Source organism: Sorex fumeus, unplaced genomic scaffold (genome assembly GCF_029834395.1).
Source record: "Sorex fumeus unplaced genomic scaffold, SorFum_2.1 ptg000029l, whole genome shotgun sequence".
NCBI lineage: Eukaryota > Metazoa > Chordata > Mammalia > Eulipotyphla > Soricidae > Sorex > Sorex fumeus.
The window spans coordinates 3,446,318-3,468,882 of record NW_026606086.1 but is presented as its reverse complement, the minus strand read 5'-3'; the positions used below and the strand labels follow the sequence as shown (position 1 = coordinate 3,468,882).

General features: G+C 49.2%; 1 protein-coding gene across 1 annotated transcript in view; it reads right to left on the bottom strand.

Moving 5' to 3' along the window:
- Nucleotides 1-22,565, bottom strand: part of LOC130024595 (CAP-Gly domain-containing linker protein 1-like) — a 50,465-nt gene that overhangs the window by 17,249 nt on the left and 10,651 nt on the right. The window contains 3 exon segments of the mRNA XM_056115304.1: nt 13,280-13,432; nt 17,794-17,901; nt 20,580-20,795. Coding sequence (XP_055971279.1) covers nt 13,280-13,432; nt 17,794-17,901; nt 20,580-20,795 — 477 coding nt within the window.

Sequence of the window (22,565 nt, the reverse complement as noted above, 5' to 3'; positions counted from 1 at the left end):
GGAGGAGAGCCGGAAGGGAGGTGTCCGGGGCCAGAAACCTTTCCCAAGCGATCACAATATCCAGATTCTTTCCTTACGACTTTCATAAGAAATAAATCTCAGTCATCATGCAAATACCTTAAAGTGTTACTGGGCAGCCATTCAAAATGCAAATAACAAGAACCAAATATTAGAAACAGGAAGAGAAATGCAACTACAGCCAGGAGAATTAAATTGGCACTGAAGTTCTTTGCTGTGGTTTGATCTAAAAGGGTGTGTGTGTGTGTGTGTGTGAATGTGTGTTGTGTGTGTTGTCGAGAGTATTTTACAAAACAAAAGCAAGACACAGAGGGACGAAGGCAGCCAAAAAATATATATACAACAACTTGGATTACTAAAAAAATATATGAAATTTATTATGACGTGGATAGAGTTTCTTTAGTCTTTCCATCAAAGACACACAGATAGAGCAAAGGAAGCAGGAGTGGGAGGAAAAAGAGAGGGTGAGGTGAGCACGGCAGCGCGTGAGCGCAGAGACAGCCAGACATCAGCACCCACAGTGAGCTCAGGACCGCGGAGGCTGCCTCCCGGACCCGCAGAGTTCCTGACCAAAGCCCAAGCCTGACATTCTGGTTCTGGTATCTGTCCCTGGCCGTCAGGGAAGTGGGGGACTCTGAACAGGACTTCCCCCCCCCCCCCCCCAGCCATCCTCTCTGGGCTTTAGCAGTGGTCTGAGCAGGGCAGGACTGGCCCTGCCTTCCGCAGCTGGACCTGTTTTCAACCTGTCTGAAAACCTAACTTGGAGACAAGCTCCCGAAAGAAACGCTGACTTTCACAAAGTGCAGAGACACACCTTTGGCACACATCGCGTGCAGCTAAGCTGGAGATAACTACAGTCTGGGGAAAACCCGCAGCAAACCCAGGGGCTGGGTGAGTGTAGGCAACGTCCTCTCTCAGAGGCAGCAGTTCTGCGCCTCCATGTGGGAGCCCAGGATGGAGAGAGCCTCCGCCATCAGGACTGCACGCCAACAAGGCCCTTGGGGGCAGGCAGCGGTTTCTGCATGAACCCAGGGAAACTGGACCTAAACCCTTCTAGGCTTTCAACCTGAGAGCAGAGCAAATTCCTTTTAGCACTTTATGTACCATCACACTCAGACCTACATCTGAATCCTTTACAATCTCTACCTGCCGATGAAGATCCTGGGATTAGCTACAATTGAGTTAGTTGTCTTCAGATTTCTGAATCAGACACAACTTGCCATGATTAACGAGAAGAATCAGTTCATTATTTGTTTTAAAATTTTTTAATAGTTTTAAAATTTTTTACTCCCACAAAAAAAATAATAAAGTCAACATTTGTTCCTTAGATTCACTGAAAGTTTTTTTCCTTCGGGGTCGATGGGTGCACACCTGACCATGCTCAGGGTTTACCCTGGCTCTGGGCTCAGGGAACCACATGGGGTGCCAGGGATTGAACCCAGCTCAGCTGTGTACAAGACAAGATAGTACCAGTTCTACGACTTCCCTGGCCCCTTAAAGATTGACTTTCCATGGATGGCTGCATGTTCAAATTCTGGGCTTATCTGCCCCACTTCAGTTCAAGATTTTTTCCATCCTGTTGAATTGTGTCTTTTTCTCCTGATACTCTGGTTGAAGTTTTTGTTCTCCTTAGTCATAACAGTACATGCAGAAAACGAATCTGTAACAAGACAGTTCTTTTTTGTGGCACATTTGGCGGTGTTCGGGGCTTACCCCTGGCTCTGTGCTCAGAGAGCACTCCAGGAGGTGCTCGGGACCATACGGAGTGCGGGAATCAAACCTGAGTCAGACAAAACACAAGGCAAGAGCCCTCCCACTGTAATATTGATGTCGGTGGGTCCCACGGGTGACTTATGTGAAGCGGGGAGGAGAAAGACGGTCACTTTCTCCCCACCCGCCTCTGCCACCCGGGACCCAAGGTTACTGGGTTCTTGTCTCACCGCGCAGAAAGGAATTTCAGGAGTACACAAGCAGTGAAACAAATAGATTTTATTTGGAGGATTTTTGGAGAGGGAGAGAAAGGGATAAGCAGATAAGCGGGGGAATGGAGAGTATGAGAGAGAGAGAGAGAGAGAGAGAGAGAGAGAGAGAGTAACGCGTCCAGAGAGAACGCGGGCTTCTCCGAGGGTGGAGAGAGCCCTACACACATCCCAGCATTAGACACGAAAGCATGAAACTACACATCTCAAGAGGGGACATGCGGGCGACACATGCGCTCGGCCACGTTGGCGCAAGCAGCACATGGGCTCCTTTTTCAAGGTGGCCTTTATAGGGTTTCTCCAGCCTGCCCCCACGGGAAGCTTCTTCCCAGGTAAAAGTCCGTTGCTAAGGAGGTTACCAGGGAGGTCCAAAAAGAGGAATTTCATGGGGAGGCCTATATCCTCAGGGTCTGCTGATGGTCTTATCAGGCCTTTGTTTTCTGTATCCACAAGGTGGGTCATTCCTAGAATTCTTCTTCCATGAAACTTTGTCTCATTGCAAAGGGCCTTTCCCTATCTACCTGCCTACATCACAACCATTATTGCCATACTGGTCCCTACTCTATCCTAAGCATCCTCTGTCCCCTACACGTGTGGTTTTTTCCAACCATTGACGAGGCCTCCTGGCCCCCATTTTTCTAGCCTTGGCTATCAATCTAATATATGTGTGTGTGTGTCTGTGTCTGTGTGTATATATAAATATATATATATATATATATATATATATTATGGGCTGGAGCCATAGCACAGCTGGTAGGGCGTTTGCCTTGCATGCAGCCAACATGGCCGACCCGAGTTCGATTCCTCCGCCCCTCTCGGAGAGCCTGACATGCTACCAAGAGTATCTCGCCCGCAAGGCAAAGTCTGGCAAGCTACCCGTGACATATTCAATATGCCAAACACAGTAACAACAAATCTCATGATGGAGACGTTACTGGGCCCGCTCGAGCAAATCGATGAACAACGGGAGGACCGTGACCATATATATTATATTCCACAAAATGGGTGCTTACTTATATTCGTGAAGGGACTTGGGAACCATATCCAGCAGTGCTGAGGCTCCTCCGAGCTCTGCTCAGGCATCACTCCTGGAGGGGATACTGGGGACCATATGAAGTGCCAGGGAAAGGAATCTGGGTTTGCTGCTTGCTAGGCATCAGCCTTGCCCCAGGGCTCTCTCTCCAATCTAGAGTTTACTGACTTACAACCTAGTATTACAGAATATTCACAGTACGATGTAATATTTGGATATCCTGCAAAGTAACCATGATTCCCGTATAGACCATTTGAATTCCCTACCATAGATTCTAAAGTCAAAGACTGCTATTGGGTATTATGTAGGCTAAAAGTAACGGTCTTGCTCAAGCTCTTTCTCTAGAAAAATCAACCTGAGGAGACGTGCGTCAAACGTACAGGAGTTGGTGCTTATAAACATCTTTGGATCTGTTAATTTTGGGTTAATAATATAGCAACTTCCAGTTTCTTTCCCAGACTTTATGGATTGATGGTGTTTGTACTGCATGGTGTCTTTTCAGTTTCATCTCGTGAAATAGCTATGGAGAATCACTGAAGGTATTCATTTTAGGCTACGTTGATTAGGAAGCTTTGCAATAATACAATAAAGGTTTTATTTGTTTTGGGTTTTTTTTTTATTTTTGCTTTTTGAGTCACACCTGGCGATGTACAGGGGTTACTCCTGGCTTTCACTCAAGAGTTACTCCTGGCGGTACTCAGGGGACCATGTGGGATGCTGGGAATTGAATCTGGGTCTGCTGCGTGCAAGGCAAACGCCCTACCCGCTGTGCTATCTCTCCAGCCCCCTGTTTTGGGTTTTTTTTACCGTTAAACCTCACCAGTGGTTCTTTTTTTTTTCATTTTTTATAATTTTATTTATTGAATCACCATGCGACCAGTTACAAATCTCTCCGGTTTAAGTCTTGGTCATACAGTGAAACATCCTTACCTTCACCAGAACCCATTCTCCACCACCAAAAACCCTAGTATACCCCCATCCCACACCCTCTTCTTACCTGTGGAGGAGATGATTTCCACATTACTCTCTCTCTCTACTTTGATTACATTCAAAATTTTGACACCGGACCCACCATTATTATTTTGGATTTTACCCCAACACTCAGATCTCTTGAAAAGGCAACAGTAGACAATTTGTTTTCTATTCCTGGTTTTAAATAACATATGATGTCATGTGGCTGCAGTAGTGGTTGCGCGATTTTGGAATTCCAAAATTTTAACAATTAAATCTGGAGGGATTTCTTGCCAAAACCTGCTGGGTTCCGAGATTTGTTCCTGAGTCTCTGGGATCATGGCCGTTAAGCAGCTTGATCAAAGCCAGAAAGGCCGTTAGTGGGTGGTGACTAGGTGTCTTGTTGGGATGGGGAGGAAAGAGCTGGTCCCACCCCCATCCCGTGAGGCCTCACGTGTCTCATCACTGAGGGCCCAAACCTGACTGTCCAATGGCCTCTGGAGGATGGCGGCCACCGAGCCACCAAGGGGGAGCAGGTGGAGGGACAGCACCCTTTCCTCCCTGGAATGGCCCAGCGACAGTAACCTACTGCAGGGTCTGGATGCATTTCTGCCAAAAGCCACTGGATTCTGAGATTTGTTTCTGAGTCTCTGAGATCATGGCCGTTAAGTAGCTTAATCAGGAGCCAGAGAGGCCATTTGTGGGCGGTGACTTGGGGTCTTGTTGAGACTGGGAGGAAAAGGCCGGCTCCATCCCCATCCCATGAGGCCCCACATATCTTGTCACTGTGGGCCCAAACCTGACTGTCCAATGGCCTCTGGCGGATGGTGGCCACTGAGCCGCCAAGGGGGAGCAGGCACAGGGAGAGCACCCTTTCTCCCCTCGGGTGGCCCGGCAACAGTAACCTATTGTGCGGTCCTGACGCATTTCTGCCAAAAGCTGCTGAGTTTCGAGATTTGTTTCTGAGTCTCTGGGATCATGGCTGTTAAACAGCTTGATCAGAAGCCAGAGAGGCCATTTGTGGGTGACGACTTGGGGTCTCATTGGGGAGGAAAGGGCCAGCTCCACTCCCATCCCATGAGGCCCTACGTGTCTCGTCACTGTGGGCCCAAACCTGATTGTCCAGTGGCCTCTGGAGGATGGCAGCCAGCGGGCTGCCAGGGGGAACAGGCCAAGGCACTAAATCTATTCCCACCTGGAGTGGACCAGCGCCTGTAACTTACTGCAGGGACTCGACACATTTCTGCCAAAAGCTGTTGGGTTTTGAGATTTGTTTCTGAGTGTCTGGGATCATGGCCATTAAGCAGTTCAATCAGGAACCAGAGAGGCAATGCCTCCAAATATATAGCTGAACTGGAGATGTTTTGTGGGTGTGTCTCCCACATACCTAACTTTTGCCTGTTTACTTTCTTGATAAACTCTGCCCCACGTTTTTGGGGTCTGGCCCAAGGCACGGCAGCAATTTGGGGGTACCTGGAAGTCTGAAGGCGACATCAGGATGGGTGTTAGTCTCCTATTTTGTTACTTAATGTTCCCCAGATGAATGCAATCTTTCTATGTCTGTCTCTCTCTTTCTGGCTCATTTCGCTTAGCATGATATTTTCCATGTAGTACCATTTGTATGTAAATTTCATGATTTCATCTTTTCTAACAGCTACATAGTACTCCATTGTGTAGATGTACCAAAGTTTCTTTAACCAGTCATCTGTTCTCAGGCACTCAGGTTTTTTCCAGATTCTGGCTGTTGTAAACAGTGCTGCAATGAACAAACAAGTGCAGATGTCACTTCGAGTATACATTTTGGCCTCTCTGGGATTTATTCCCAGGAGTGGTATTGTTGGGTCAAATAGGAGCTCAATTTCTAATTTTTTGAGAATCGACCATACTGTTTTACAAAAGGGCTGAACCAGCTGGCATTCCCACCAGCAGTGAAGAAGGGTCCCTTTCTCACCGCATCTGCGCCAACTCTGGTTGCTTTTGTTCTTTTGGATGTGGGCCAGTCTGTGTGGTGTGAGATGATATCTCATTGTGGTTTTGATCTGCATCGCCCTGATGATTAATGATGTAGAGCATTTTCTCATGTGCCTTTTAGTCACTTAGATTTCTTCTTTGAGAAAGTTTCTGTTCATTTCAAAGTCCCATTTTTTGATGTGGTTCGATGTTTTCTTCTTGTGGAGTTCAACCAGTACTTTGTATATCCTTGATATCAACCCTTTGTTGGATGTCTATTGGGTGAATATCCTTTCCCATTCTGTAGACTGTCTTTGTACTTTGGTTACTGTTTCTTTTGAGGTGCAGAAGCTTCTTAGTTTAAAGTAGTCCCATTTATCTATCTCTGTTTTCACTTGCTTGACCAGTGGCATGACATCTTTGAAGATACCATTCGCTTCGATGTCATGGAGGGTTTTGCCAACCTTGTCTTCAATGTACCTTATGCCATTCTGACAATACTTATGGATTCCCGTCTGATGTTGAGGTCTTTAATCCATTCTGATCTTACTTTTGTACATGGTGTTAGGCAGAGATCTGAGCCCACTTTTTTGCATGTAGCTGTCCAGTTTTGCCAGCACAATTTGTTAAAGAGGCTTTCCTTGCTCCACTTCACATTTCTTGCTACCTTCTCAAAGATTAGATGATCATATGTTTGGGGGAAGATGTCAGTATATTCAACTCTGTTCCACTGGTCTGCAGCCCTGACTTTGTTCCAGTACCATGCTGTTTTAATTATTACTGCTTTGTAGTAGAGTTTGAAGTTAAGGAGGTTGATCCCTTCCATTTTCTTTTTCCCAAGAATTGCTTTAGCTATTCTTGGGGGCTTATTGTTCCATATGAATTTCAGGAGTGTTTGCTCCATTTTTAGTTGAAAAATGTCATGAGTATCGTTATAGGGATCACACTGAATTTGTACAATGCTTTGGGAAGTATTGCCATTCTGACAATGTTAATTCTCCCGATTCATGAGCAGGGGATATCTTTCCATTTTCTCATGTCCTCTTTTATTTCATGAAGTAGAGTTTTGTAGTTTTCTTTGTACAGGTTCTTTACTTCCTTAGTTAAGCTGATTCCTAGGTACTTGATTTTCTGGGGCACAATTGTGAATGGGATTGTTTTTTTCATGTCACTTTCTTCTCTCTCACAATTTGCATATAGGAAAGCCATGGACTTTTGGGTATTGATTTTATAGCCTTCAACTTTACTATACAAGTCTATTGTTTCTAGGAGTTTCTTGGTAGAGGTTTTAGGATTCTCTAAGTATAGTATCATATCATCTGCGAATAGTGAGAGCTTGATTTCTTCCGTTCCTACCTGACTGCTCTTAATATCTTTTTCTTGCCTAACCGCTATTGCAGTACTATATTGAACAGCAGTGGAGAGTGTGGGCATCCTTGTCTCGTCCCTGATCTTAGGGGGAATGCTCTCAGTTTTTCCCCATTGAGGATGATGCTTGCTGTAGGCTTGTGGTAAATGGCTTTAACTATATTGAGGAAAGTCCCCTCTATCCCCATTTTGGCGAGGGTTTTCATCATAAACGGGTGCTGGATCTTGTCAAATGCTTTCTCTGCATCTATTGATATGATCATATGGTTTTTATCCAAGATAATTTTTAATAAAAAAATAAAGTCCTAAAATTATGTTTATATTTTTAAAAGGAGAAGTAGCACACGCAGTGGAGAACTGAGTGAGGGCCCTGTAGGAGGCTGCCAGCTCCGCCATGCCTCCCTCCAGTGGAACAGGTTCAGGAGCTCAGCAGTTACTCCTCCGCCTGCAGAGGGGCCCCTGGGAGCCCCATGTCCCCAAGGTGCCCAGGGCCCTTGGCTGTCCTCCCAGGTGGGGACAAGCGCAGGAAGTGACAGGCCCTCCTGGGGGGCGGGGGGGCATTGCTTGCTTGTTTGCTTATTAGAGCCTACAGCGTTAATGAGCCAGCAGGGATGCCCCAGGGCGTGAGGCGCCTCTGAGTGCCTCAGAGCTGCCGAGGGAACCCTGAGCACTTACAAGCTCCTGGCAAGCTCCTCAGAAAGCTAGGGAGCTGCTAACATTGCTAATGAGAGGCCAGACCTGTGATCTCCACCCTCAACTTTTCACATGCTCTGTCCGTACACTCTCACACACATACATACACACACATGCAAACACACCTACATGCAAACCACATATACATGCAAATACAAATGCACACTTACAAACACATACACATACATGCAAACACACAAATGCACATGCATGCACATAAACACAAGCATACACAAACGTTCAAACACATAATTACAAACCACACATATATGCATATGCACACATACAAACACAAACAAGTATACAAAATTAATATATACAAACACACATAAACATGCACAAATACAAACACGCACTTGCAAATACAAACACATACACATGCACACATACAAGCATACATACAACACACACAAACATACATGACTATACACATATACAAACATACACACACATACGCGTACGCACTGCCCTGCAATTTCCAAGTTATTTCAGTTTGTTTTTAATAAAGCACCATGATTTGCAAAGATATTAATAGATAAGGATTTATTTTTCAAAATTGTATTTGTGTTGAGTTTTTTTTCCAATTTTGTTTTAAGGATCATAAAATAAGCAAAAATTTAAAAATTCTTTATTCCATAGGAAGCCAATTAGAAGAAACAGGATTAGGAGGAAATGTTTGAAGTGTTTTGACAAAATGTAGCCTGCCCACAGGGCAGAGTCTGGCAAACTCCCCATGGCCTACCAAATATGCCAAATACCAGTAACAATGATGGGTCTCATTCTCCTAAAGAGCCGTGAATATAATCTCAGGGCTAGGATGAAAGGGAAGTTACTGGGGCCTGCTCGAGGCAATCGACGATTAACAGGATGATGAAATGAAAATGAAATGACAAAAGGGTCAGGCAGAAGTCTGGAGAGAGGCAGCGAGAAACAAACCCCATAGGCAGAGGTGAGAGGCATCTCAGAACCACATTTTATGGGTAACTGTAGTGGGGTCCCCACTGACCCTCCCTGGATGAGACAGGAAAGACCAAGCTGACATTTGCAGAATGGTCAGGACCCCAGTCGTCTTCTGAATCCAAGAGGCAGTTTGCACACTTTCTTCAACCATCCTCCGGCTTATTAAAGCAATGTTGAGTTCCGTGGCAGGGGATTGTTGAGTTTTAGACATGCAACATCACACCACGAATCCCACTACCAGAATCACCATCGCCCCACTGGGGTCCCCAGGTTCACTGTCACCCTCCAGCCCTCCACTTTGACAGGCACATTTTGAGTCTGGCACTCATAGTCTGGATCTGGCATTTTCCATGTAGTTGACTTGGGACTGACTCTAAAGCTAGGTCACTCCTTCACATCATTGATGTGTGTTTCTGTGCTCAAATGCCTTTCAATTTCTTTCCGTCTTACTAATGCTCTTTTATTATTTTATTTTATGTTTTGGGGTGGAACAATAGTACAAAGGTATGCTGCCTTGCATGCGACCAACCCAGGCTCTATCCAAGGCATCCCATCGGGTTCCCCAAGCACTGCCAGGAGTAATCCTTGAGTGCAAAGGCAGGAGGAATCCCTGAGCAGAGCCAGGTGTTACCCAAAAAGCAAAAAATAAAAATAAAAATATTTTTTTCTTTTTGGGTCACACCCAGCGATGCTGGTTCATGCACTCAAGAATTACTCCTGGCAGTGCTCAGGGGACTCTCTGGGATGCTGGGAATCGAGCCGCATGCACAGGAAATGCCCTACCAACTGTGCTATCACTCCAGCCCAAAACTATATTATTTGTAATATATTTGTTTGGATGATAGTTCTATGATTCACAACACTGTTCTTGGTGCTTTCGCGGACACATAATTCCAACACCACACATATCACCATTGATTTTCTATAGCATTAGTGTTGCGGGAAAGAATTTACAAGGTCCTTGGCCCGACCTCCCAGCTCTGGGAGCTGCGGGGCCCAGAGTGGAGAGAGGGGTTACTCTTGGCAGGAAAAGAAAGGCAGGCCTAAGTCTGACCCAGACTTACCAGGAATGCTGCCTTCGCTCCCAGAAAAGAATTTCAGAAAGAGACAAATAGTGAAGTCAAATAGTTTTAACTTAGAGTTAAAGGGGAGAGAGAAAGAGAGAGAGAGAGAGAGAGAGAGAGAGAGAAAGTGAATGAGAGAGAGAGAGAGAGAGAGAGAGAGAGAGAGAAAGTGAATGAGAGAGAGATGCATTCAAGAGAGAACTTGGGCTTTTTAGTCAGCCACCCTATATTACCCACTCCACCCCACACCACACACACACAGTATTGGGGGCACACTGTTTGCCTTGCAGAATGATTATGTAGGTTTTCTCCCAAACCGCCATGTGTGGGATTTTCACACTAGATTAAAAAAAAACCTTGGTAATGTTGTTTTGGTTTGTTTTGCTTAATTTTCAGTTTGCTTGTTTTTGTTTTGGGACCACACCCAGTGGTGCTCAGGATTTACTTCTGACTCTACACTCAGGAATCTTTCCTAGTGGGGCTCGGATGACCACTTGGGATCGGACTGGGGTCGGCCCTGTGCAAGGAAGGGCCCTCGCGCTGTGCTATAGCTTGGGCCCCAACATTTGAAACTTTCGATGGTCCATCTTCATTTCCTATCACATTCTTCTGCTGTATCTTCTTTCCAAAAAGGGGTCCAGCCTTTACTGGACCTGGGCTGGTGCCAGTTAGAGTCTTATCAGGCCTTAGTTCCTGTGTCCACAAAGTGGGTCCAGCCATAATATGTTTTTCTACTTTAGAGTTGGAGAAAGAGTCACTTCTTCAAACCCCATCTTGGTTTCATTACTTCCCAAGAAGTCATTGCCCAGGGTTCCTGCTGACAATCTATCTACTACTTCATTTTGTTTCCACTTGGGGTGCGGAGGGGGCCATACTTGACAACACAGTGCTCAAGAGTTATTTTTCATTCTGTGCTCAAGGATTGCTCCTGGTGATGCCCAGGGGGCTACACGAGGCGTGGGGGATGAACCTGGGATTGGGCCCACATAAGGCAAGAACCTTAAGCCCTGTTCTATCTCTCCAGCCTACGTATGATTTCCTTGGTGCAAAAGTTACTTGAGGTCCTAGAAGTTCTGAAAAATCTTTGGGAGCTACAGAGACAGTACATTCAGTAAGGTGATGGCCTTGAACACACCCATTGGGTTCTATCCCCAGATCCTCTGACCCCTGCCACGAGTGCTCACTCCCCTCCCCCCCAATAAAAAAGAAGAAACTTTCACCACTCCTCAACTATAGCCAAGAATAAAAATTACCCCAGATTTGGACTTTTTACAATGACCTATCAAAGAAAACAATCTATTTGACAGAGCAAACATATTTGGTCTTGTTTTTGTTTTGTTTTGTTTGGGAGGGTGTGCTCAGGGATCACTCCTGGCAGGAATCAGGGACCACATATGATGCAGGGGATAGAACCAAGGTCAGCTGCGTGCAAAGCAAGAGTCCTGCCTTCTGTAATTCTCTCTGGCTCATGCTGTTCTTTTAGACATAAACAGTTCCACAGACTTCCAAGCCCAGATCATGTTTCCCTGAGACTCTGAAAAAAATGCAGAAAACAGCAACAAACCAACAGGAGCCTAGTGCCACCGATGAAAGCCCACTTTCCCTCTATCGCCGCCAACATCGGAAACTGCTGCTTCTTTGCAATGATAGCTGAGTCTCGCCTCTCCTTAGAACCAGATAAGTGTATTGAGAGATGGAGGTGTGTGGCTTCATCGTAGAGCACATACCGGCATGGGTCCAATCCCCTGAGGTTGATACCAACCACAGCCTCCAATTCCTCAGACCCTTCCCCCAAATCACCAACTAAGCCCCAGTGCTTTCTCTCCTTTCTAATACTGACATACACCCCCCCCACAGCTCCCAGTGGTGTGGCCAGAATATGTGGCCACCCCCAGCAGTCCTTCGTGGCAGCTCCCAAATTAGTGCTCAAGCACTGCTCCGGCTATACTCCGGGACCATGAATACTGGGAAGCAAGCCTGCACCCCAACCTGTTTAGCTAATTCCCTGATACCGTGATTTATAGTACAAAATCGTATTCTTTATTTACCCTTATTCCTAGCACAGGGAACCCCAGCAAGGGCTTTTTCTAATTTATCTTTGCTTTTTTTGTTGTCTGATTGGTTTCCATGGGGAGGGAGTTTGGGGCACACCAGCCATGCTCAAGGCTACTTCTGGCTCTGTACTCAGGGTCACCAGCAAGACAAGCACCTTCACCCAATACTATCTCTCCAGCCCTGGGAAGTTTTCTTGGTTCTGTGAAGGAAGCACTTTTGGGAAAGTCGCTAAATCACTCAGGTTGTGAAGGTCATTTGTCAAGGGAAACCAAAGTAAACAAAGGTTGCATCTTCCAGACCTCCCTGGATTTGCCCAGGGCTTGACCCAATAATTCACCAAGGGCCAATGTACTGAAGCTCCAGAACACTCAGACTGTCTGGTCTGAGAGAGCCTCTGAGCTGGGGGACGCATGGAGACTTGAGAGGATGGAAAGTAGCTGAGCCAGAACAGGGCAGGGCTCAGACGGCTTCCCTTTCTAGGTTCTGCTGCAACCCTTCAGCTGACTCTTAACCCCTAATCTTCAAGGCGCTTCTGCAGAGCCTGGACCCAGAGCATGGTACAGCGAGGAGGGTTGCCTTGCATGCGGCCAACCCCGGTTTGATTTCCAGCATCCATAGGGTCCCCTGAGCACCTCCAGGAGTAATTCTTGAGTGCAGAGCCAGGAAGAACCACCGAGCTTGGCCAGTTTTGACCAAAAAAGAAAAAAATACAAAAAAAAAACAACATCCAAAGAACCCTTCCTAAGGAAGGAAGAACCATAGTAGGAAGGTTCTGGAGAGAGCATATTGGGTAGAGGGTTTCCCTTGCACGAGGCTGTCTGGAGCTAGAGCCCCATCATCCCACAGGTGTGCCCTAAGCCTTCCAGGAGCGACTTCTGAATGCAGAGTCAGGATTAAATCCTCCGACTGTGCTATCGTTCCGGTCCCATGTTTCTAAGAGTATAAATGATTGTTGAAAGAGTCTACGACAACCACGGTGAGCTTTGGGCAGCTGGGGCGCTGTGGACAGTCACAGAGAGTGTCACTGTTACTCCTGGTGTCTATGAGCACAAAGACACGGAAGAGTCCTTCCATCCTGTGTCTCCTTTCAGGTTCATAATGTCACTATGGTTCCCGTAGGTGCAAGCAGGGGTGGGCTCAGCGACTGCACCCTTGGGAGGCAGGCTGGGTGGGTTTGCAGGCGCACACGCAACTCACAGACCTCCCACCTTGAACGCATGCTCCATACTGCGATACCACAGACGGCCAGCAGGGGGCGGGCCCACCACGGCAAAGGGGCCACACGCGCTCCAGACTGCAATACCGCAGACGGCCAGCAGAGGGTGGGCGCACCGCGGCAAAGAGACCACACGGGCTCCGAACTGCGATACCGCAGACGGCCAGCAGGGAATGGGTGAACCGCTGCGTAGGGGCCCGAGGCATCCAAACAGGCCTGTGGGGTCCCAGGCATCTTCCATCCAAGCGATGTCCATCGGGGTTGGAATCGATTTACGGCGGGGAGGGCGCTTGTCTTGCACGAGGCCCACCAGGATCCACCGCCGCCCCCCCCCCCCGCACCCTAAGGACGCCCCAAGGGGACTTGGGAGTGACCCTGAGCGCAGAGCCAGGGGTTGGACCCGAGATCCAGGGTGTGCACGTCAAACAAAAATTTTTGAAAAAAACAAGATTGGAGGAGTGGGCAAGCTAAATAGATAAAGGTGGGGGGCAGGGGTGTAACTGGGCGGCGGAGCACCGGCCTTGCAGGTCTGAGTCCACGGATTTGATTCCAAGCTCCTGGATCAGGCACCAGAGTCACCCACCCCGCCCCTGGAACTCACAGTTTTAACTGGGAGGAGGGCTGCGGGAGGCAGGGGGGGCAGGAGGCTGAGAGATGCAGGAGGAGCAGGAGCGCAGCCTTCCTCACAGGCCACAGAACCACGCCCCCAGCACCCCCAGAGTCGTGCCCTGAGCACTGCAGGTGGGAACAAAAGGAAAGAAACCGTGGGATACTGTGTATCCGACCCTGACTAGCCTCAGGCTCCCTTCTTATTTTATGTCACTGTCAATGTCCTCTCATTGTTCATCAATTTATCAATTTTGCTCAGTAACATTGTGAGACTTGTTACTGTATTTGGCATAACGAATACATCACAGGTAGCTTGCCAGGCTTTGCCATGCAGGTGACATACTCTAGGTAGCTTGCCAGGCTCTCCGAGAGGGGCGGAAGAATCAAACTCTAGTTGGCCGTGTAGGAAGCGTGCAGGGCAAACGCCCTACCCTCTGTGCTATGTATGTAACTTTTGCCTGTTTACTTTCTTGGTAAACTCTGACCCACGTTTTTGGGGTATGACCCAAGGCATGGCAGCAATTTGGGGGTACCTGGAAGTCTGAAGGCGCCATCAGGCTGCTGATGCACTCGCCTCACAGCTACAGACTGACCTGCTGGTGGCACCATACCCCCAACCCAGTGCTTCTTACAGTTTACTCTTGCCTCTGCACTTAGAGACTGCTCCTACCAGGGCACAGATGACTGGATGAGATTCCTGCGATTGAACCCAGATCAGCCACATGCAAGGTAAGAACCCTACTCACTGTACTACCTCTTTAGCCCAAGATAAACACTTTTAAGAAAATGGTATACAGGCACAGAGCAATAGTTCAGCTGGTAGGGCATTTGCTTTGGCCAATCTGGCTTCAATCCCTGACGTTCCGTATAGTCTGCCCAAGCACTGTCAGGAGTGATTCCTGAGTGCAGAGCCATGAATAAGCCCTAAGACATCACCAGGTGTGGCACAAACATAAAGAAACAAAAAGAAATTGGTGTATCAGAATTCCATTGTAGAAACTCTTTGACTTCTTTGACTCTATAGTTCTTGATTGCTAGCCAAAAATCTTTTATAAATAAACCGGAGAATAATCAGTTATCACTGGCAAAAAGGAAATAATTTTATTCAAGTAGATAAAGAACATTGTTTGCTCTAATTTTAATACTGCTTTACATAGTTTGTGAAACAATTTCCATCGTGTTTATTACGCAAAATGTCAATGGATTACGATCTTTCACTGGTGAGACACTTGATAATCTCCAGAGGAAAATACATCAAAAGCATATATACAATTATAGAAGTTCTTATAATCCATGTAGCCCTGATGGTACATTATTTATAACGTTTTACAGAACTAGAAAACATTCAAATGAACATAAATAGATTCAGACTGGATGATCACCTTCTGATGGTTCAGGTCCTTCATTTAATTTTTTCTGATAAGAAAATCCAAAATTATTAATGTTGAATTTCTCATCATACATTCATCTAAAACCACAGTGGAAAAAAAGTAAACTTTGTAAAGACAGTAAATTGGTTATTTCAGGTGTTTCACAAGTAGCTTGCTATCTAATCCAGGAACTGCTGGAGATTTCTGCACAGTGCAGAGAATGAGGTGGCCGGGCCGAAGTTGTTGCTGTCGTAATTGTTGAGGTCGTCCCCGTTCCCTTTGAGAGCCCCCTCGGACATCATCTGCACTTTCATGTTGAGGTCCTGATTCTTTCTTTGGAGGTCCACAATCACGGAATTCAGGAAATCAATCTGTGTTCAAGGAGAGCGTGAAACGGTGAGCCATCTGCGGGAGCCATGGGAGCCCGCCACAGAGGAGGCTGGGCCCCGCTTCCAGTCCCCGCCCCAGGGTTGGAGGCAGCCAGAGCTCCCCTTTCCCTTCCTGAGCGCAAGCTCCCGGGTGCCCAGGGAAGACCCCAGGAGGAGATGCTGGTACCCCTTGGTTCCTCTAAGAGCAGGGAGACAAAGACAGACTCACTTCTTTAAAATGAATGGGGCGGGGGGAAATCCCACTTTACAAAAGTAAGCATGACTGTAGGCACAAATATTCATGTTTCACTTGAAAACTGGCGGGCGAGTTGGGTCTGAGTGATAGCACAGCGGGAAAGGTGCTTGCCTCGCACGCAGCCAACCCAGGTTTGATCCCTGGCATCCTATAGGGGCCACCGGAGAGCAGCCAGGAGTGATTCATGAGTGCAGAGCCAGGAGGAAGCCTGGAGTATCGCCAGGTGTGGCCCCCAAAGAAAGTGTAAATAAAACCAGAAAAACAGACTGATTCTTTTTCTCCCTCAGGGCAAGTTCTGATGGCCAGTCTCTGAGAGTGCCCAGGCCATCCCACACTACAGCCAAGAAACACAGATCTCTCTTCTTCCAGCTGAAAAAAAAAAAAAAACATGGAAATGTTCAGTTCCCAACAAGCCCATACAGGATCCACCTGCACAGCCCACGTGCAAAGTTCACTTCAGCCCACTGTTAAGTGCAGAAGTGCAGGAAGTGAGGGTGTGCGGGAACTCCTCAGGGCACTGGGACCCAGATGGTCCCCTTCCTCGGAGAGGATTCAAACGATAAAGCGCTGCAGACCCTGGTGGGATGGAAGGGGCGTTGGGGAAGGAGAGACATCAAGGAGGCCCCAAGGCTGACTCCTGCTGCAGGCCAGACCCGAGCCTGGTGATGGTAGGTGCGGGCACTGGACTGCAGCCAAGTGTGCAAACCCCGGAGGACCCCACCCAGCTGTCTCCCTTGACAGGAGCAAGAAGCAGGAAGGCGGCCCAGAGGACCAGACTCCCCCAGCTCTGGGCCTAGAGCATGCGCAAAGAGGCTGGAAAAGCCACATGCTGGTGGGTGTTTCCGTTTGCGACTGAACCTTCCTGGCAGGGAAGAAGCCCTCCAAAGTGGTGTTCAACTCTGGCAAAGTGAAGATTTGCCAATTTGATGGGAGCCCGAAGCCCAGGTTCTGGGAGAGCAGCAAGAGGAAGGGCATTGGAGGGCTCTGGCAAGGACATGACCCCTTGACTGAAGGGATGTGTCCTTGTCCATGGGGCCTCTCACTCCTTAAGCATCACCTCTTGTGCTGGGAGCGTGTGGGGGTGGGGTTCCGGCAGCATGTGCGTGGCCCCTGGTTCTCATGGGCGCCAGGGGAGCACAGCCCCTTCTTCCTCAGCTTCCCTCTTTTTGGCTTCTGTTATTTTAATGAACCAATTAATTTGGGGAGGGGGCTTTTTGGGTCACAATCCGGCGTTGCTCAGGAGTGACTCCAGGCTCTGCACTCAGGAATCACTCCTGGCGGTGCTTCGGGGACCATATGGGATGCCGGGGATGGAACCTGGGTTGGCCATGTGCAAGGCCAACACCCTACCTGCTATGCTATTGCTCCGGCATCATTCTCGGATATTTTAAATGGTAGATATTCCCCGACTCTTTTGAAGCATACACGCATATATACATATATACATGTCTGTGTATGTATACATGCTTATCTAGAACCTTTGTGGGTAGTCAGTTTGGTTTGTTTGGGGGCCACACCCGGTGGGGTAGGGACTAAACCCTGGCTCTGTGCTCAGGGATCACTCCTGGCTAGGGTGGAACAGCTCAGGCTGTCAGCAGTCACTCGAGCCCGGGAAAGTGGGGCTGTGAGTTCAGAGGGCACTGGCTCACCTACAACTGCACTCAGGAATTACTCCTGGCGGTGCTCAGGGGACCATATGGGATGCCGGGGATTGAACCTGGGAATTCGGTGTGTAAGTCAAACGCCCTCCCCGCTGTGCTATCACTATGGCCCAGGATATGGTTTCTCTCAGGGCTGAGGCTGGGCCTACACAGCCCTGGTCACTACCATCACCCACCTTACTCTGCATCATCGCATTGGTGTTCCTGGTGTCCTCCAGGGAGGCCAGGGCCTGCAGGGACGCCTCCCGCTCGGCCAGCAGCTCGGTGTGCTGTGCCTCCAGCAGCGCCTGGTCTTTCAGCAGCCAGTGCAGCTGCCGCTGGAGCTTAGTGGCCTTCTGGCCCAGCAGCTCCTTCTCAGAGCCAAGGCTGTTCAGCTGCTCACGCAGGGCCGACTCCACGCGGGCGGCCTCCTCCTTCTCAGCCGTGAGCTCCTCGATCTCTTGCACCAGCGACTTCTGCTCCCGAGCCAGCTCCTCGTAGGAGCACTGCAGCTTCTGGATGATGTTGTCCTTGTCCTTGGCCAGGGATAGGTTCTCCAGAACTAGCTTCTTGACATGCTCCTCCAGCTGGCCCCTCTCCTCCAGGCCCTTCTTGCACTCGGCCACCAGGCTGCTCTTGCTCATCTCCAGCTCCTCCACCAGGGTCTGCAGCCCCAGCTTGGCCACCTGCAGTGCGTCCTTCTCCGCGCCCACCCTCTGGAGCTCCTCCTGCACCGCCCTGCCCTCTTCCAGCACTTTCTCTTTCTCCGCCTCGAGGGCTTCTCGGTCCAGCCGCTCCTGCTGGCAGAGCTTCTCGGCTGCCCACCTCGCCTCGATGACCTTCTCCTTATCCAAGCGAATCGCTTGGTTCAACAGCCAGAGCTTCCTCTGCTCTTCCCGCAGCGAAGAGTTTTTGGCCTCCGCTTCTCTGAGTTTCAATTGAAACCACCCTCTCTCGGACTTCAGACAGAGCTTCTCCTTCGCCAGCAATTCATTCTCTGACCTCAGGGCCCTGCGATCCTCTGACATCAGCTCCATCTCTTCTTTGGCCGAGCTTAATAAGCAAGTTAAGGACTGCAGAAACAAAAAGCGGGGAAGAATGGAAACAAGAATGAGATCAAGCAGGCACACGCAAGCCCAGCACTTCATGTGGCCTAAATACCAGAAATGAAAATGGCAGAGTAGTCTTACCTGCACACGCGTGTATACGCGCACGCGCACACACTCACACACACACGCACACACAGACTCAGGATGGAGAGGCTCAAACACAGTTAGCTTCTTAGCGTCAACATAACTACCTGCCTATTTTGTGGATGGGGGCCCCACACCTGCTGGTGTTCGGGTCTCGCTCAGGGTTCTGTGCTCAGGGATCACTGCTGGCAGGGCCGGAGGACCATACGGGATGCTGGGGATCAACCCCGGGTTGGCTGAGTACAAGGCAGCACCCTACCCATTCTACTATCAGCCGATTTGATTTTTGAAATGCCGTCTGAAATGATTCCTGACAGCTCCCCGGAAGGTGTAAGTACAGTTGGATCTTGACATTGGGGCATAAGGTTTTTCCCCCTACTTCAATTCTTCTATTATAAAATCCATCACTCTGTCCTAGAAGGGATGCATTCAAAAACTAGTTTTCAATACAATTCAAAGAACTACAAAAAGTATTTTGTTTTGGAACTTTGTGCAGGAGGGGAAGGGAAGAGCAACCACTGCTTGTCAAACGATTTTCACAGGGACAAACAGAGGCAGGAAATGGACTTAGTCCCAAAAGTTATACACTTTATAGAAAATCCAGACGAATCCACCAAGCTTTGGAGACTGAAGCCAAAAGTTTTTCTTGCCAAACACAGTAACAAGTCTCAAAATGGAGACATTAGTGGGCCCGCTCGAGCCAATCGATGAGCAATGGGAGGGCAGTGTTTGCAGTCATTTGGGAGGGTCCCAGGGGCTCCAGGAGGACTGGCCGCACACGGGTCAGGGTCTCCCTCACCTGCTCTCCCTGCCCGGCAGCAACGGGTTGTGCGTTTTCAGTTCTGAGTCTCAATGCACACCCCAGTTGAACCGCCATGTACTTTCCAGAACTTTCTGCAGCAAGGGCTATCTTCTCTGTCCAGCTCAGCAGTCATGAGCCGCAGCAGGCTACTGGCATGTGCTGGGAAGCTGACCGCTGACGGCCATGTTACCGGAATGGGACTGACCTGAGCATGCACACAACGCTGCTGGCCACAGAACTGGGCCGTGCACGTGGTCCAGAGAGGAGACGTAGCCCTGGCTGCGGTGCGTGGTGGAAAGAGGCCGGGCACCAACACACACACAGGCCACGGCCGCCACTCAGCAGCCCTGGTTTCCTCTGATGTAACCCCGCTTCCGTTTTCTTTCCATTGGCTTATAGATATGTATACACACATATACATACAAGCACATATATGTATATGCATACACATTAATATATAAACTATACATGATATAAAGCATGTAAAACTAAAAATGTATCCAAATACGTACATATGTATTCAAATGCACTTGTTGTATGTATATAAAGATGGACACATAGGTACATGTTATGTATGTACACACATATATGTGTGTGTACATTCTTTTCCTTTTTGTTTTGGGGTTCACACCCGGAAGAGGTCACGGCTTCCTCCTGGGTGCTTGGGGGACCATGGGGGATGCTGGGGATCCCCGGTGGGTCACGTGCACAGCAAGTGCCCTCTTGCTGCACTAGTTCCAGCCGCTCTATTTCTCTCCACTGAGCCTCAAACCTTAACATTTCTCTGATACACACTAAAAAATGCCTTTGAGCAATCAAGTGAAAACACGAAGGCCTGAACTTACTGAACAAGCTCAAAACAAAACGGAAAACCCAAGCTGGGGTCCCTGGGCTTCCGCATGATCTGCTGGGCGCCCCGGGAGCAACCCCCTTCCTGCTCTCACAGCCGCCGCCGGGTGGGGGAGGTGTCTGCAGCTGCAGGCCGAGGCCCCCCAACAGAGCCCGACCCCGAGACGGCCGCCATCAGCCGCGGCGCTGCCCTGCGCCCACCCACCTTGGCCTTATCGGCTTGCGACTTCAGCTCGGCCACCTGTCGCAGCAGGCTCCCGTTCTCCGCCTCCGCTGCCTGCAGCTTCTCCTCCGCCTGCTGCAGCAGCTTCTGCAGGGCCTGCGGCGCCTCCTCGTACTGCCCCTGGCTCTCCACGCTGGCCTTGGTGTGCTCGGCCTGCAGAGCCTGGCACTGGCTGCGGCTCACGTCCACCTTCTCCTCCTGCGGGGAGCCAGGGGCCACCGTCAGCAGCCGGCTCCCTGCCCGCTCCCAGCACACACGCACACACACGAGCACACACACACACAGACACAACGCAAACACACAAACATACACACCCGCACACACACGGCCCCTCTTCTCTGCTCACCAGCATGCACACAAAAAACACACATGCACACACACACGCGCGCACACACGGTCCCTCAGCTCGGCCGCTTTCGTTCAAGTTTTCCTGAAGACTACGAAGCGCTAGCCCCTTCCCCTGCAGATCTTCGGCCAGGCTATCGGCCTACCAGAGTCACAAGGATGGAGTGAATGGACCAAGGAGACAAACAGGAACGGGAAGGGGAAAACAAAACAGAAAACATGTATGAGAAGCCCATGACCCAACACAACCCCGAAGAACAGAGGCGTGAGGTGCGTGTGATTGCCTGAAGCTCGTGAAGCCAAGGCCTTGGCGCCGGCAGTTCTGGTGATGACTGTCTAGTGGTTATTGAAACAGCCCAAACAGAGGCGTTTTCTAGACCTAACTTTGGAGTGGCCAGAAAATAAGAAAGCCTTTGAGAAAGACTGACTTTCCAGGGGCGAGGAGACGGCACAAAGGGCTGGAGTATACACCAGGCCCGAGTTGGAACTGCAGCACCAATGGGGGAAGTAAGCAAGGGAGGAGGGAGGCTAAGCAAAGGAAAGAGGGAGGGAGGAAACAGGGAAGAAAGGGAAAGGGAGGGGAGGAAGGGAAGAAAAGGTTATCTTTTTTTATTCTCTTTTGTCCTTTTAGCTCACCCTAAGTGCTCAGGAATTTCTCCTTGGCAGTAACCCGGCCAGCTCACCGAGAGTATCTCGCCTGCACGGCAAAGCCTGCCAAGCTCCCCGTGACGTATTCGATATGACAAACACAGTAACAAGTGTCACAATGGAGACGCTACTGGGTCCGCTCGAGCTAATCGATAAACAACGGGAGGGTAGAGACAATGACAGTGACCCTATGGGATGATGGAGATCAAACCCACGTGGGCCGCGTGCAAGGCAAATGCCCTTCCCATTGTACTATCATACCGGCCCCCAAGATTTACTTTCTTGTAGTTTCTTTTCTGTGACTTTAAAAGTTTGAGGGGTTTCAATATGAAATTTAAAATGAAGACCCTCTAATCCACTAGACAGCAGTCACCAGAACTTGACGTTTGTTACATCTTGATGCGAACAAGTGGGTTAGCTATCCCCTGCTGTGTCCCAGGAATTGATTCCATTTGTTTCAGCCGGTATTTCTGGAATGCCAGCCAAGGAGTCCTGAGTCCTGAAGGGAACTCCCAGGGATCTCTGGGCCCTTCTGTTATGTCTGTCAGTCCTGTCTACAAAGCCCACAGCCCTTCCATCTTGGCCAACAGAGAAGTTTCTCCAACAAAGTGCCCAGCGCGGGGGGCGCTGGGGGTGAGGGAGCGTCCCTGCCACGACAATCCTATAGGAGGAAAAGGGCATTTCTCGAGGGTCCTTGGTGAGAACTGCAGCTTCCTCGGCTTAGCCCAGATCTCACTGTCTCTTCGTTCCCCAGGGTCAGGGCTACCATGAGAGTCCATGCCCGTGGCCAGCAGAGGGCCATGCGGGAAGGCGGACTTGGCCCAAGCACCCCTTAGAGGCTGAAAGGGATGAAATCTCTGCAGGGCTGGGTGGGGGCTTGTGCTGCAGGGAGGGAGGGGCTGGCAATGAGAAATACCAAGATGGGCCACGTTACCAGCCCTGAGGGAGCTCAGAGGCTCAGAGGCATCGAGCACC